Below are 16,040 nucleotides of genomic sequence, written 5' to 3' on the forward strand. Positions count from 1 at the left end.
GTACATACACAGCAGTGCGCTGCTGGCAAGCAACTGCTAGATTTGATTATATGCTATGTTTTCTTCTTGAATCACGATTTTTTTGTGGTAAGTGAAATACAGCATCCCAACACAGTAAAGAGATGCAACTTTCTTCACTCATCTGAAGAAACAGAATAATACAAGACAAAGAGGTAACACATTAAGGGGCCTACGCTGCTAAGAACAAAATCTGTAACTTCACTACTCTGTTTACTGCTTTTCTGCATCTCAAGTAACCTGCAGGTTTTAAGGGTAATCTCCTTGAAAACGGCCTGTGTCAGTCAGATAAACCGCTTTCACAGAACCTGCTGCTGCTCTGGAGCTCCCTCCCTCTAAAGATGCTGCAGAACTAGAAAATGTTGCTTCCTCATACAAGCTTTCTGTTACTGGGAAAGGGAACAGTCATAATGGAAACAATGGTTATGAGGAGGAAAGCTGGATCTGAGGGATCAGAGGCAAAGAAACTACTACGAAAAAGGGAGCGATGACAAACAGTCCATCTTACTACCTGCATAAATGCATAACTCACACTGCAGCTGAGTTAGAGGAGAATGCGTGTTCACTTGAAAAGTGAATGGATCGAGGAGTTGAATGAAACACAGCAACAAACTCCAAGTACTATCAAGCGTTTTTAAAATGGGAGAAAAATCTGTCTGGAAAATGTAAAGCAACTTATATAAAGCAATGTAATGACTGATTCAAAAGGTGTTCCATAGACTGGTTTTAATATATTGAATAATGAAATTCCGATCATTGAAAAAGGAAAATGGAGTGAAAGAATGTAGAATCACCAGAATTTAATACAAATGATCTTTTGCTTTTGATTTTAAGAGGATCACAACAGCTCCTTTGCCCTGCAAGAAGATACTCACATCATTGCAGCAGCGTCCACCCAGACAGCACACCACGCAGCCATCTAACACAACCACACTGGAGAACAGATCTTTTTTTCCTAAGCTGAACTACTAAAATACGGACTTAGATCCACTGCATGGTTAACAAAGACACAAAAAGCACATTTTGACATTATTTGCATGAGTCGGAGTCAGGATTGCCATTTGATCAAGGCACTTAAGGCCTGGCATTCAGCAGTAAAAGAAAACAACAACAAAATGCAACACCCACAATCATGGAGAAAGGACTAAGAAGCCTGTCTTACTGGATGCTTCTTTCTTTCTTGGGTGCTCTTCCTGACATCCCTTTCTAATATCATGTTTCCTGATGTTCATGAACTTGTCAAGCTCATATCAAATCAACAATACAAAATGCCTTTATTTCCTTTGCATTTTTATTTTTTTTTCATTATTATCAAAAAGATGTATACATGCCATCGGAGAAAACTCTACTGTTTTTATAAGGCTGTACAGAAGGAGTTAAGAATATTAAAACACTCTGTCCAGTGCATTTTTTTCTCATTTGTTTCAAATGGACCATCAGTGAGTATTTTAATTAAATCAGTATTATTCATAATTAGCCGTTAGAAGCTGTAGCTAATGAAAATTTTAGTACATTTCTTTATCTCCGGAAGCCTGAATCTAGTTTGCTACTGAAATTTTTATAAAGCCTGTAAACAAGTATAAATTGCTACACATGTTTGTAATTCATCATTTTCTATGCACCAAAGGTTTACGGAATCGCAAAAAGATGCAACTTTGAAAGAAAATTCAGGAAAACCAGCCCCAGAAACTGCATGAGAAATTAATTCAAAAAAATGGTTTCTACAAGTGACATGATAAATCAGAGTGTCACTGTCTCCACAGCAGCCTAACTGAACAAAATAACTGAACAAAACCTTCTTCCTAGGCTAAATTCTAACATTGTCTCGTAATTAAGTGGGGAAAATGGGCAAAGGAGCAGAGGCAGGGGGAACACAACAGCTCCTCTATCAGGGCACAGCACCCAACATTAGAAACAACAGTTTGCTTTGTTGTTGTTGTTTTTCCCCACCTCTCTCCCTGTCTGGATGACTCCTCTATTTGTAAGAGGTGAGTTTTAACATGCTTAGGAGGAACTAGAATTAAATCTTGAGGGTTATATCTGAGCATCCATGAGGAACCCAAGCACGTTTCCTGGTCTCATTGCTTCTTGTCTGTGTCTTTAACTCATCCCTCTTTTTTTTTTTTTTTTTTTTAAATATTAATGCATGATTGCACATCTGTGTCCAAGTCTCACCTCGCTCCTATTCAGATCTCAGCAGTTCTTCGTGGCTTGAAGTACAGCAGTATCAGTATGGCGTTAAAGGGAAAAACTAGAAGGTGTAAGAGTACCCAGGGACTTTCTGGGAGATGAGGAAGTAGGAACTGTATAACAAAAAGATTATTTTCTAAAATAGTTATTTTGTTTTTTTAATATAATCATCACCCACGTCTCAAACGTGGTCCCAGCATGGTGAACAGCAGTCCTCTCATTTTCTGTAATCTACTGGTAACTGGGACTATCTGAGTAAAGTCAAATTAAGAGGTGAGGATAAATATGGCACATTTTCACCTAAGACTATGAAATGTTGCATTTCTAATTAGAACCAACAGCTTCTGAACAAGCACGATTCTGTGTGTGTCCTCCCATGGACTTAAAATAGAGACTTGTAATTATTACTTAAGACAGACATGAGTGGTTATCTTGTGTACTTCTGTCAATCAAAATATCCAAATGCCTAATTACAGAATTATCACCATCATTTGTATGAAATTCTCACTGAGCAACATTTGATTAAATTTTACCTATCTGTATTCCTGTTTCACTAAGGTCCTCTGTCGAAACAGGAAACAAATTCTAGACATTACCACCAACAGCCCCGCTCTTCAGGGGTCTGGAAGTTCATTTCACACTCTTTGCCGTCAATGACCAGGCTTGCATTCAGCCGCCAACAGACAGACATTTCAGGGAACAAAACCTGAAGATGCTAACTACAAGCCAACTATGGGGAAAAAATATCTGCTGTAAACACTAAATCTTGCATTTCTTTTTAAAGATGCTGCTACTGTAGAAGAGAAATGTTTCATAAATAAACAGTTCCTCTTAGATTCTGTAATTTGTCCATTCCCTGCATTTAAACAAAGAATCTCTCACATACTTACTTTTTTTTTTTCCTTCCGAAGGCTTCTTAGTCATTCTAGACTTCAAATGCTCTCATACGCTAGTCACAAGATATCACTTACATGAAAATTTTGCCAGGAGAACAATGTTATTTTTGCTTGAAAAATAGTGGGTTTTTTTGCATGCTAGCGAAGAATAAATTGGACATTTCAGAAGCTTTTTGTATGTTTATAAAAATCCTTTTTCTTTCATTAAAAAAAAAAAAGGAAAAGAAAAAACCTTTGTGGATCATAAAGCCTAATTTGAATCTCTCCTCAACTTATTCTGCATAAATTGAGAAACGTAAACCTTAAAACATTTTTTAGACAATTACCGTAATACAAATGATACCAGATACTAGCTGTAAATGAATTAAAATAGTTTTTCCACATTTCTATCTTGTGTTTTTAAGGAGAAAAAGGAGAAAAATACAATCACTATATTGTGGACATTTTCCCAAGCTGATCATTAATTAATCGAGTTATTATTTTTTTTTAGCTTAAACAGAAGTTTGTCTTTCAGCCCTTTCAAAAAGCATCACTAACATGCCTTCAATACTACCCATACAACATACAGGCATAAACAATTATATGCTTTCCAACACAGATTGAAGTTCACTTCAATTGAAAAAACACATCAGTATTATTGATCTTATTTTTTTCTATCATTTCTAGGAAACACTACTATAACAAAGATTTGTTTTGAGTCAAGAAGATACATTAAATGAGTCAAAGAAAAAAAAAAGCAACCTGTAATGCCTGAAAGAGACACAACCTCAGCATTACAGCTTTTCTGCATTAACACAGCTCCCCATTCTAGTTTATCAGATGGCATTAGCTGCATGTTAACGCTTTTTCCCTCCCCTCCAATGAACGGCCACAGTATTTCTACTACATAAAAATCCACCTTCCCTTCCCCTGCCCCTCAGAAAAGCTTACCTAAGGAATGAGCAGCTGTGGTTTTGGAACTGAAAAATCGTCCAAGTCCAAGGTCTCCAAGCTTTACTACCCCTGTAGCTGTAATGAACACATTAGCTGGCTTTATATCTGAAAATAAACAACAGAATTTAAAAACTCAGTATGAGGTTGCGAGAAGAGCTATTTTAAGTATGGGTAATACTAACAAAATCTGACAGTGCCTTTTAGAAAGATGGAATCCGTTATTCAGAATTTTAAATTAACTATTTTAATAGTCCTAGCATCACCCAAACAACAAATCTAAGAGCTGTGAAAAACATTAAAAAAAAAAAAAACACTAAATACCGCATCATCCACCCCATAATCACAGAAACACATACAGCAAAGCTCATTACTTCTTTATGTAAACTATCTATAAGGACTACCATTAGAACTAGAAAACTTCTTGTTATGCTTTACGTAACAGTCCAAAACATGTTTTCATGGACTGTAAATCACGTTTTTCATCACTTTTGCTGATCAGATTACCCGCAGAGGCAAGATGTTATTTATTTAAAATAGGTAACTGATTCTCTTTAATAGAAGGCATTAAAACAAAAGAAAAGTTTTACTCAGGAGAATAGTTATTTGAACTTGTCAGTGGAATTGGGCTAATGAAGTAGAAACAAAGAAAAATAACAATGTATACCCCAGACGGTTATTTTTCACAAGTAATATTCAGTTTAAGTTTTAATCCAATCCTTTAGGGACTACAGCAAAGATTTTTATGTTATGATTTTTAAGTAGGTACCTAACTGTTAGTCTTAGTAAACTGACGTGCTATTTGTTTGGCAAGCGTCCCCAGCTCTTACTGAGTTTAGGACCCACACACTGGGGCTCAAAACTCAGAGAAAAACACTTAAGTGTGAAAAGGGAAGAGTTTCCCTTAACCATACCCTTATCTTCTTACAGAATGGGTAATTCAGTGTGTAACCATAGATTTTCCAGAAACTCTGAAGGTAGTATTTCAGCCAAAATAAACTGAAATAAACTAAAAATTTCATCACAAAGCATTCTGGTGAGATATCTGTATCTTATAGAAAGAATTTGTAATTTTACATCCCTCTCTTTGTACAATTTGCACGTGCAGGTGTTTGTACAAATGCGTAGGGAAGAAAAGGAGAATCAACAGGGAAAGCCATTTGCAGGGGCACATCCAAGTTTATTTTGCTAAAGGGTGCAGCACCTCTGGCTGCAAATGACACAGTTCATCAGAGATTGAGAAACTTTGCTTTTAGGCAGCTATTTGCATCCCAGGAGGAGGCAGCCGATAACCTAAGACATCTAATTTCACCTGAACCCAGAGAGACAACCCATATATAGCTTGCACTCATAGCTAGAGGGATTTCCAAGGCAAAAAAAAAAAAAAAAAAATCTACATCTGAAAAGCAACTATACTACAATCTGTTTCCTTTGACTCAGTTATAAGGCAAAATGAAGACAACATACGGAGGAGACAGCAGCACAGAGGATTACAATGGGTAGAGGAGATTTAGTACCCGACAGGGAGAGCTGTCAGCTACAGGGGCTGTTGGGACACGGTACCTGACACCCAGACTGGAAAGAACAGAGAGAAGCAGAGAAGAGGAGAAAATGCTCGCAGCCAGCAGGTAAGGGAGAAAGGCCAATACATCACTGCAAGGATGCATGGCAGGAGGTAAATACTTTGGTGTTAAAAAAAAAAAAAAAAGAAAAAAAGAAAACACTAGGGAAAAATGGATAAATATAGAAAAACATGACAGAAAGTAAGAGCCAGGAAATCAAATTGAGCAAGTGAAGAGGAAGTAGCAGCAGGATTTCCATTATAACCATGCATAACTACACAACTATCCCTTACTTTGAAAACTACATATCACAAGCCACTGCTGCAAACAAATGCTTACCACAGCCAAAGGAACAGAAAGCACCAACTTCTGCCACACTTTGCTGTTACTAACAAACATTACAGAAACATACATTGTGTCAGCTGTTGAAACTGATTCCATTACAATTATTTGGTGTTTGGTGTAACTTGCATTGAACCAGCTTCATTTTCACTCCATAAGAGTTTTACTACTTTGATCTTCCATTACCTCTATGCATAACACGACGAGAATGCATGTGTTCCAACGCACTGCAGAGCTGAACAAAGTACTTCCAAACTGTTCTCTCAGGAATCAATCTCTTCTGTTTCTTAAAATGCTTAATGAAAAAAGAAAGAAAAAAAAAAAAAAAGATAGTCAATACACATTACAATTTAAAACTTGCATAAAGTGGCTGAAGAAATACAAATAGAAAATCCTTTAGTTAAAAATCAAATACGTGAGGCTCACAATCTAATTAGAAAGGTTTACTGAAAGCTTCTTGACACAGAAAGCTTCTTCCTTAAGTATTACAACATATTTCATCAACATACATGTTTAAAATCAGTCAACATATTAGCCACAATTGAAGTCAGTGAAATGAAACTGCGCTTTCCCCAGGCTCTCACGCCAACACCACCACCACCCTCCCCAAAAAAGAAGGATTTACATGGCATGCAACTGTTCTCAGGGCAGGATTAATGTGGTCAAAACAGCCTAGTGCAGAGTAAGTGACCACAGAACAAATGACCATCTTCCTTCCACCAACTTGAATTTCCATGTCCTCATCGTCCAAACAGAGGAAAAATAGCAGTGGCACAAAGTCACCAAGAAAGATCACCTAAAACTAGATCAGATTATGCATGGCTGAAGTTTCTAGGACTGAAGGAGTACTGCCTATTTCTGAAAATTTCATAGTCATTAAACTCGTTCAAATATTTTTCATCATGTAAAATCAGCCATTCCCAATAACTGGTAGCGGTTCAATAGCCTGTTAAAACTTACGTAAAACATAATTATGCTCTGCTAAACACATCACCTTCAAACATAATATTCAGGGACTGAAATATAGTCCTCCTAAAATACATACTGAAAACCTGGAATTCAGCCAATGTCAAATCGTGCAAGTTTGATCATTATGAATTTTGCAGCTAAAGGTGAGAAGACTGAAAAACTGTTGCTCGTTTTGTCTCTTTTTAAAGAATCCTTATTTTGACAGATTTAAGCTGACGAAGGAAATACATGAACAGCATTAATTAATTTAGATAGAAAGAAAAATACCTAGATGTCTTTTAATAGTGTGTGTACACACACATACACAATTCACAATCATACACACCCTAAGTTCATACAACAAACATTTATTACCCTGGAAAAATAAAAATATTTTCATATGCTATGTTCAAATGTGCCACTGAGAAGTTGACAGCTGCATCTACACATTACAGAGACGTGCAGGAGTACAAGAAAAATGATTTTAAAATAGCTATTGTAAAATGCATCAGTCATACAAAGGATCATAAAATTTCACCAAAGTGTTTTTAGTTATAGGGACGATTTCAAAAATGCATTTTCATTTAAATGAGGCAAAGAATATAAATTACTTGTTTAAATATAATTTTCTCAGTCTTGGACTGAATCCAAACAAGCCCTGTGTATCTGTTCTCCCCATAGCTGGATTTGCATATCAGAGGATTGTTTGATGTCAACAGGAAGATGGAGACCAGGTTTCTTTTCATTTAAAAACAAACACACAATACATGTAAGTATGTGCACATGAAAGCATAGTTCCTTGATTTAAAATGCATTCTGAAATTATCATAATTATAACTAGGTATTTTATTTAAACATTCTGATTTTATTTATTTATTTTAACTGAAATCTAAGTACAAGCAGTGATGAAACACCATTCACAAAATGTCTGAAATACAAATACCTTCCATTATGGATTTCCATTCCTATGTACTTTAAAAATACACTGATGGCTTTCACTACAAAATCTGCTTCGCTTCTTACAGTGCCAGCATGCAACATAACAACGATTTAAGATGTAGTCTCATTCTACTGAAAGCATTTACCATTTTTCATGATACTAATAACTTGTCTTCCTGAAAACATTACTTATTAGCCCTGTAGATTTTGTATGTTTATCCATCTAGAGAGGATGTCAAAGAGAGCTGTTAAGTTTGCTAAAAATATGTAAACTGAACAAAGACATTGGATTATTTCTGAATTTATACAAGCGAAAATGCCTGTATGTTCACGATAAATTCACTGAACATTATTTTGTGTAGTAATTGGTTACTCTTTTCATCAAAATATATATTCTCAATGGTTTCTTGGGCTACTGTCCACCAATAAGCAAGACAGTGATGAAAAGTCTCCACCACTAGGAAGGACTGATTTTGTAAAACTAGATGCCGAAACAAATCGTATGTTTCTAGGAAACAGTCCAGTATGCAGTGTTCTTAGAAAAGTCAATGAAGAAATGGAATCCCGTTCTTGTTTGGACCCCTACCTTCTAACAAGAAATATAAGTTGATTGGAAACAGTCAAATTTACACCTGTTTTATGCCAAACAGCATAATTAAATCCATATAGCATGTGTTAACTGCACTCAAAGCAGGATGCTTTTCTCTCTCTCCCTTATTTTAAAACAGTCTCCAATGAAAAATGCAGTTCTAATGGTTGCAGGTTTCTCCATTTCCTTTGGAGAAACCAAAAGGCAAAAGACAACAGCAGAAGTATAACATCCTTCATCGTAGCAGGGCACAGCAGCACCACGAGCACTTCAGTGTTAGCTCACTGCCTAGTGCTGTTGTGTATTAAGCAGTCTAAGGTCCATGCAATCAAAAGTTAGCCTTCGTAGTCCACATTACCATCACCTCTTCAAATTTGACCTTAAAGAAGCATGCCCTGACATAAAGCTTTCTGAACTAATCTCATCTTCAGCATTTTCCTATTCTCTTGCTTTTTCCACATATCTGAGGCTCACAGGGCAGTCCTGTTGTCCCTCTGATCCTTGACCTTCTAGGGTGTGACATTTAAAAAAAGCGTAAGTCCTGTTTGAGGTGAAAGATCAGCTTCAATGTTGTTGAAACTGGGCAAAAAATAAATTGTTAGTGTATGTGCATTAAAAACCTGGGCTGTGTTGCAAGCTAGTGTTTTACCAGGTAAACAGAGAACGCCGAGCATGCTCACGCAGCAGACTGTCTTCTAGCATGAACTAGCCATTTCAAAAGCCATATTCCATGAATCTTCCATCTACATTGTTGAGAATGGAATCACAAAGAGCTGCTTAGAAGAGTTTTCACAATGTCAGTACAGATAAAACTGCAATTCAGTCATTTAATATAACTTAAGATTTTTTTTCTGCATGTAGATTTGCTACTCAAATGCCTTAAAGAGCTTTAAGGTAGGCGAGTTATATCACCAGTTTGTCTTTCTGTCTCTTTTTTACAGTCTTACTGAGCAGTTTCATTACGGGAAAATAGAACTCTCCAGGTTTTCCCTAATGAATTGTTAGAAGAAAAATGAAATAGTCTCCAAATGTTTCCATCCTAGTAAAGTTAAATATAGCTGCCTTGCACATAAACAGCGTATGCCATTCAATTTCTTGGAGACAGGAAAAAAAAGTGAAAGATAGATGGGGAAAAAGTTTGAAGTCAATATGAAAGCATGAAATTATACCGGGTTTCTAAAAATGATGCTTTAAAGGTCAAATTCCAAAAGCAAAAGTGACAGCAATTAGCAAATGGTCTTATCTAGGCTTAACAAGGGCAGTTGGGAGAATAAATCTAAAGGAAGTATGCAGGGCTACTACGTCTGGCTCTGGTAAGAAACCTAAGGATTTCCTGCAGATGGACAAAGAACAGAAGATTTCAGTAAAATTGCAGATTTCAGGTATGGCTGCCCATTCCTCAGTAGCCATGCTTTAAAATATATATATATATATATATATATATATATATATATATATATATATATATATATAGTGTTCAGCTCTGATGGTAGCATCTCACAGAATTTTAAGGTATGATTTAGGCTGGTTTAGACCTCAGTAAACATGGGGGGGGGAGGGAGGAAAGGAATTAAAAAATGTGGGTTTAAGATGAAAGCTAGACTCTTAGAAATGAAGAGGTTTGTGAACATCACTTCCAGAGAGATGATAAACTGATTATTTGAACAGTTTTTGCAGAGTCAGTGTAAAAAAAAAAAAAATTCTGCTCCTAAATTAGTGTCAAACTAGCCCAGAAGAACATTCACCTGAGTCTTGCTGCTGTGCATGCTCTAGGCTAGAGCTGCCTTCTGAAAGAGAGAATCTAGGGAAAAAGTAAAAAGGGAATGATCATTTCCTTCCTTTAAAGAAATTCCCTTTCCCTTCTTTCACATTTTGATGGCAACTGTGTCTGTTCTCAGGACTTCACTGGTGGCTTACAAAATCATGAAGTTACTTTTTGCTATTTGATTACCTTGACTTATCAGAACGCGGTGAATCAACAAGCACATACTTCTGGGAAGGTATCTGACCTTCATCAAGAGGAAAAGGATGCAGGAAGGAATTGCCACCTAACACATAAAGACATTCTTAGAAACTTCTGTTTGTGTTTCTTTGGGATTCTTTTTAAATGTAGGATCACAGAGTCATTCATCTAGGTTGGAAAAGACCTTCAAGATCACCAAGTCCAACCACCAACCTGACCTATCGAGTCCCATCGCTAAACCATGTCCCTTAGCACCACATCTACACATCTCTGAAATACCTCTAGGGATGGGACACACCACTGTCCGTGAAGAAATTCTTCCTAGCACCTGATCTAAACCTCCCCTGTTGCAACTGAAGGCTGTTTCCTCACATCCTGACACTTGTCACCTGAGAAAAGGGACTGGCACCCTCCTCTCTAAAACCTCATTTCCAGTAGTTAGAGAGATGAGGTCTGCTGTCTGCCTCCTTTCCTCCTAATTAAGTAGTCCCAGTCCCCACAACCATTCCTCATGTGTCTTGCTTTCTAGTCCCTTCAGCAGCTTTGTTGCACTTCCCTGCGTATGCCTGAGCGCCTCAATACCCTGCCTGTACGGAGGGACTTGAAACTCAGTGCAGTATTTGAGGTGTCACCAGCGGACAATCACTCCCCTGGTCCTGCTGGCTCTGCTATTTGTGATGAAAGCCAGATGCTGTTGGCCTTCTTGGCCACCTGGGCACACTGCTGGCTTGGAGAGAACACAGAGAGGGCAGAGGAGGCTGCGCAGTCGCAGGGGGAAACCATGGAAGCGTAGGCAGGAGTCTCCTTGTCAATGCCACAGGAACAAACCCGAACTGGCAAGGGCTTCTGGATCAGAAAAGACTGGTAGAGATGGATAGCAACACCTGCATGATTCTGAGACTCACATATAGAAATGGAGTTTCTATACAAATTATTTTTTTATTATTATTATTTTAAAGGTTTCTACAGTTCTAGCAGAAAAGAAGTGTCCCAGGAGCTTTCTCTGGCTCTGTTCAGCAGAATGCCTGGCTACCAAAAGGAAAGGGTGCTTCCCCCCCCCAGAGAAACAAACTAACAACAAATAAAAAAAATAAAAATAAATTAAAAAAAAAGACAAACTTCTCCTCAAACATATTCTCCTTTCACACACAATCAAAATAAAGACACCTACTTAAAAGAAATAGAAATATTGCAAGAAAAATACAAGTCAAAATTCTGTTATTTCCATATTTAGTATATATTTTTATGCTAATCATCTATTAATTAGACTGCTAGTAACATTCTTGATTGAACTGTGATCCCTTACCGAGCTCTGACCAAAATCACTTGAATATATAGAGAGTTATATTCAAGATATTCAAGATAGATATGTATCTCCATCCAACTGCCTTTTCAAGGACTTGTTTCATTTTACCTGACCTACAGTCACCCTGTTCCACCTAATGGGTTTGCTCATGAAAAAAAAAAAAAAAAAAAAAAAAAGGAACACAGAGTTTTTGGAGGTGAAGATCACCTAACAAAACCAGATCTACTTGCAGAGCCACTAGAATAAAATTTCTAATACTGCATCATTTTCATTGTCCCTGCAGTTACCGCTGAGCAGGGCTTCTTAAAACACACAGCCACATGTTTAAATTCAACAGTGTTTGTTTACATGCATCTCTCTCCAATAAATCCCCTTGGGAAACCTGGTACAGCATGAAGATGTGAGATCTGTGTTTGAATCATTAACTCTACCTCCTAATAAAAAGCAATGGCATGACACAGTAAATACAGAGGTTACCATTTTAAGGTTTTTGTTTTGGTTTTTCATTTTCCTACAAATAAGGCAGACAAATTGGAAATCCTCTCTCCGTTCTCAGCAAGTTACTCACACAGTACACACACTAACATAGGAAAATTTACAGAAACTGGGTAAAAACCTAAAAATAATCCTCCAGCATTGTTTGCAGGACATCTCAGACAAGAAAGGCACTAGGAACCATTGGTTAGGAACACCTTTCCGTTCGCCCTTCTCTCTGAAGAAGAGTCAGGGAGGCAGACAATTCTTGCTCCAGTGGGCGAAGGCGGAGATGAAACACCCCAAGCACTTCTGCTGCAGCTGGAGCTATCCGAACAGAGCAGGGAAGTTTAACACCAAGTTAACTCCACGTAGATGACTGACACCATTACATGCCTTGAGAGGAACGCCAGCCAGCATACACAATAGCTTCAGGCACGCTGTCTGCGAGACGGGGACTGTCCATCTGACAAAACAGCGTTGATTTGAGCAGGAAATCTGCCTGGTTATTCTCATTGTCCCAGTGGCAGAGGCAGACATCAGCGTTCCCTCCCCTGGCACACACAGGTACCTTACCTGCACGTGGTGAACCGCTGCCACTGCTCGCCTGGGAGCTGAGAGGCAAGGCGAGGGGACAGCACATGTACGGGGAGCAAGAGCTTACCAGAAGCAGCTTCCCTGCCCCGACACGGCTCTGCCTTCCCTTTTTCTTTCGTGACTGTACAGCTGCACTCACAGTGACTCTGCTTCCTCTGGGAACAGCCTCGGTTGTTACTTACTACGTAACTAGCACACATAAACCAAGTTAAGTAAGGAGACATTTTTTCAATTCAAAAAAAAAAAAAAAAAAAGTTTAAGAAAAAGCTTTTTAGTAGCACTAAAAACATTAGTGGCAAAAATTAACCTGACTGGTTCAAAGCCCCAAGTTTAGCATTTAAGAAAAGGCATTAAAAAATGATCATTTAGTTTTGATCTTTTGGTCTCTACGTAACAAATGCTGTGTTAGAGCATCCCCAGTACTATCTGCTTCTTTGAGTGATGCTGTCTTTTCCAAATACTTTCCAAAATGCCCACACAAGAAAAACAACCTAAGAATAAAGGTGGCACAAAATGAAAGAATATTGAGGAAAAAATGCAACTATTTGATGCTTTTGTTAATGTCATACTTTCACAAAGATGCTAAACAGCTTTGTATTATGAAACATAAGCAAATGCTAAACAAAAATGCTACAAGTCAGGAGACACTTTTTAAAACTTGCATTTGCCAGTCCTAATAAATCATTATCATTAAAAAAAAATGCCTAAAAACTACTTTTAAAAAATCCTTTTTTCAAAATCACGATGTCAAGCATTTGGATGCAAATATGCGTATAAAAACCCTCAGAATTAAAGCCACCAGACTTTCTTCCCTCGAGAGTGTGTGAGCAGTTTTCAGTTGTGTTGTTTTTTTGTTTGTTTTTTTTTTTTAATTATTATTTCAAAAGACCCTTTTCTCATTCACTCATGGCACTCAGTTAATGAGCAGTTTCAAAATGTCTCAAGGCTTTATTTAGTGTGCACTATTCAAAGCCTATTATTAAATATAAAATGGGGAGGGAAGCTTCCTGATACACACCCTTGGAACATCAAATTCATGAAATAAACTTCGTGAGGTTTATCTTCACAAATGGCCTTAAAACTGATGAGATAGTAATATCCCTATTTTACAGGCTAGAATGGGGAGCAAAGAATTAAGATCAAAAGTGTTAATTACTTTTGGCACCAATCTTGAGCACCTCCTTTTCAACATACTTAGCTTTATGAAACAGTTCATCTTCAAAGCACAGTTTCCACTCAGATCAGATGAAGCTGTGAACGCTCAGTACTTCTACAAATCAAACCCCAGTTCTACCTTGATTATCAGAAATACAGAATAAGCAATTACAGTTCCCATCAAAAAAGCAGTTGAAGGGGTTTATACAGTATCCCTTACGAGCAGTACCAGAGGCAGTAAGAAAGAATAGTCTCTGGAACAGCATTCAACTGCATTAACCAGGAAACCTTTGTCTTCCTTTAATTCCCTGCCTTGGAAACTACAGCCACAGCAAAGGCGGCAGCGCAGCCACAACAAATTACAGCGTGCACTGCACAACCATAATTCCCACCCAGAGCAGCTGCATCCTTAACACCGAGCAGAACAGTGGTTTGTCAAGGAAGAGCTAAACCTGTGATTTGCTGGAGTGCAAGATACTCAGTTGTATAATTCGCTAGGTCTGAATGCCTGCTTTTGCAGATTCAGTGTTGCTTCCTTAGGTTATATGCAATTCCCTGGATTTAAAAGAAGCATAAAAATAACAACAGAGACGCAGGCTCTCCATCATATCGCTCCATGCAGCTTCCCAGAGTTGGCACTTTTACAGCCACAGCTAGTGCTGGAGCTGACCAAGCAACTTGCACAACAGAGCATCATCCTTCAGGAGGTACCAGATGGGTACGCCAGCAGACTTCGTGCACGCTTGCTGACAGCAGCAGAACAGCAGCACTCCTGAACCATCGGTCCCCTTTCACTCTTAGCAGGGCAGTACCCCTGCAGGACAGGCTCTTCTTTGTGCTACTCTTACCTCTGGGGGATCTGTAACTCCTGCACAGCCTGCCTCTCCTCTACCCCCCGTCCCATACCTGCCCCCTCCCCACTCCTGTCTCTTCAACCCATTTTCTCTGCTTTTACAATCACTGCCTGTCCCCAGCCTGTCCAAATTACCCCAGCCAGGCTGTCCACCTACTGACAGTCTGTTTGTCTGCCCAGGGTCCCCGCACAGGCTGTCCTACCTTCTGGAAACAGTCAGTCCTTCACTCGGCTCACTGTGTTCATCTTCAGCACTGGGGCTCCCATTTCTCCCAGTGCATTACTCCTGTTCTCATTCTCCTACACTCCTCAGCCTCTAACGCCTTGTGTGGCCACTTCCCAGCCTACCTTGTCTCCAAACTGCTCACCAGCTAGTCCCAGCTCACTTGCCTTCCCCAGTCCCAGTCAGATCCTCTCCCTGCTCCAGGAGCGCCCGGCTGCGTGTCCCCGTGTACTCGTTCATCCGCGTTCTGCTCAGACTGCTCCCTTCCCTCTGCTTTTAGAAAGAACAAATACCCTTCAAAGGACAGGAAAGTTTACGCTCATCCAAAGCATCTGGGAAAAAGCTATTTCTGGCAAAACAATTTCATTTCAGTCACCTGTGCTATAGATTGAAGCATTCATAGTCACTCGGGTGGCACACAGCGCTGCCGGCGCTAGGAGATGCAAGAGGCTCGTGCAGCTCTGCGTGTATGGGAATTCACCACTTGGGCTGCTGTGCTTCTGCAGTTCCTGCTGGGCAATACAACCTCTTCTCTTCAAAGAATTTCAGTTCGGGTGAGTTTTCACGGCCATCACTCTAAGAGAAGTCCACTTTCCGTGTTTTATATCTGCTTTATTACATGAGGGCTACAGTTTTTCAGAAGAAATGCTTACTGGATTTTTGCTTACTGGATTTTAAAACAAACAAATGAATAAAAACCACACCGTGGCAGCATAATGCACTTTTCCCTAGCCTTCTACTAAATCATACATCTTTCAGAAACACACTCTGAAGGGGTCAGCTTGCACTCTTCCAATCAAACAAAGTCAACTTAGAGCCAATGTGTGCTCTGAAATGTACCAAAAAGCCTGTGGTACACCTTCAGCACTGCCAATGAGTTCCAAAGAAGCTCACTGCTAACATCTTTTGGCATCAAAAGAGGAGGGAGGGTTTGCATCCCAGGCCACGTGGAGAAGAGAGCTGCCTGATGCTATTTCACACGGGGAAGCCCAAAATATCCATCAGAGGTGAAACATCAAAATGAAAATCAATGAGACTTAAAACCTGCCTAAGCA

General features: G+C 38.8%; 1 protein-coding gene across 2 annotated transcripts in view; it reads right to left on the minus strand.

Annotated features, from left to right (window-relative positions):
* NEK7 (NIMA related kinase 7) overlaps window positions 1-16,040 on the minus strand; it is a 66,508-nt gene that overhangs the window by 21,547 nt on the left and 28,921 nt on the right. For both annotated transcript variants that reach the window (XM_084527446.1, XM_084527445.1), the window contains exons 6-7: window positions 6,125-6,233; window positions 4,035-4,142 (exon numbers count right to left, since the gene is read on the minus strand). In XM_084527446.1, the coding sequence (XP_084383572.1) occupies window positions 4,035-4,142; window positions 6,125-6,233 (217 nt within the window). The remainder of the gene's footprint in view (window positions 1-4,034; window positions 4,143-6,124; window positions 6,234-16,040) is intronic.

The sequence above is a fragment of the Aythya ferina genome, assembly GCF_964211825.1.
Source record: "Aythya ferina genome assembly, chromosome: 8".
Classification (NCBI taxonomy): Eukaryota; Metazoa; Chordata; class Aves; order Anseriformes; family Anatidae; genus Aythya; species Aythya ferina.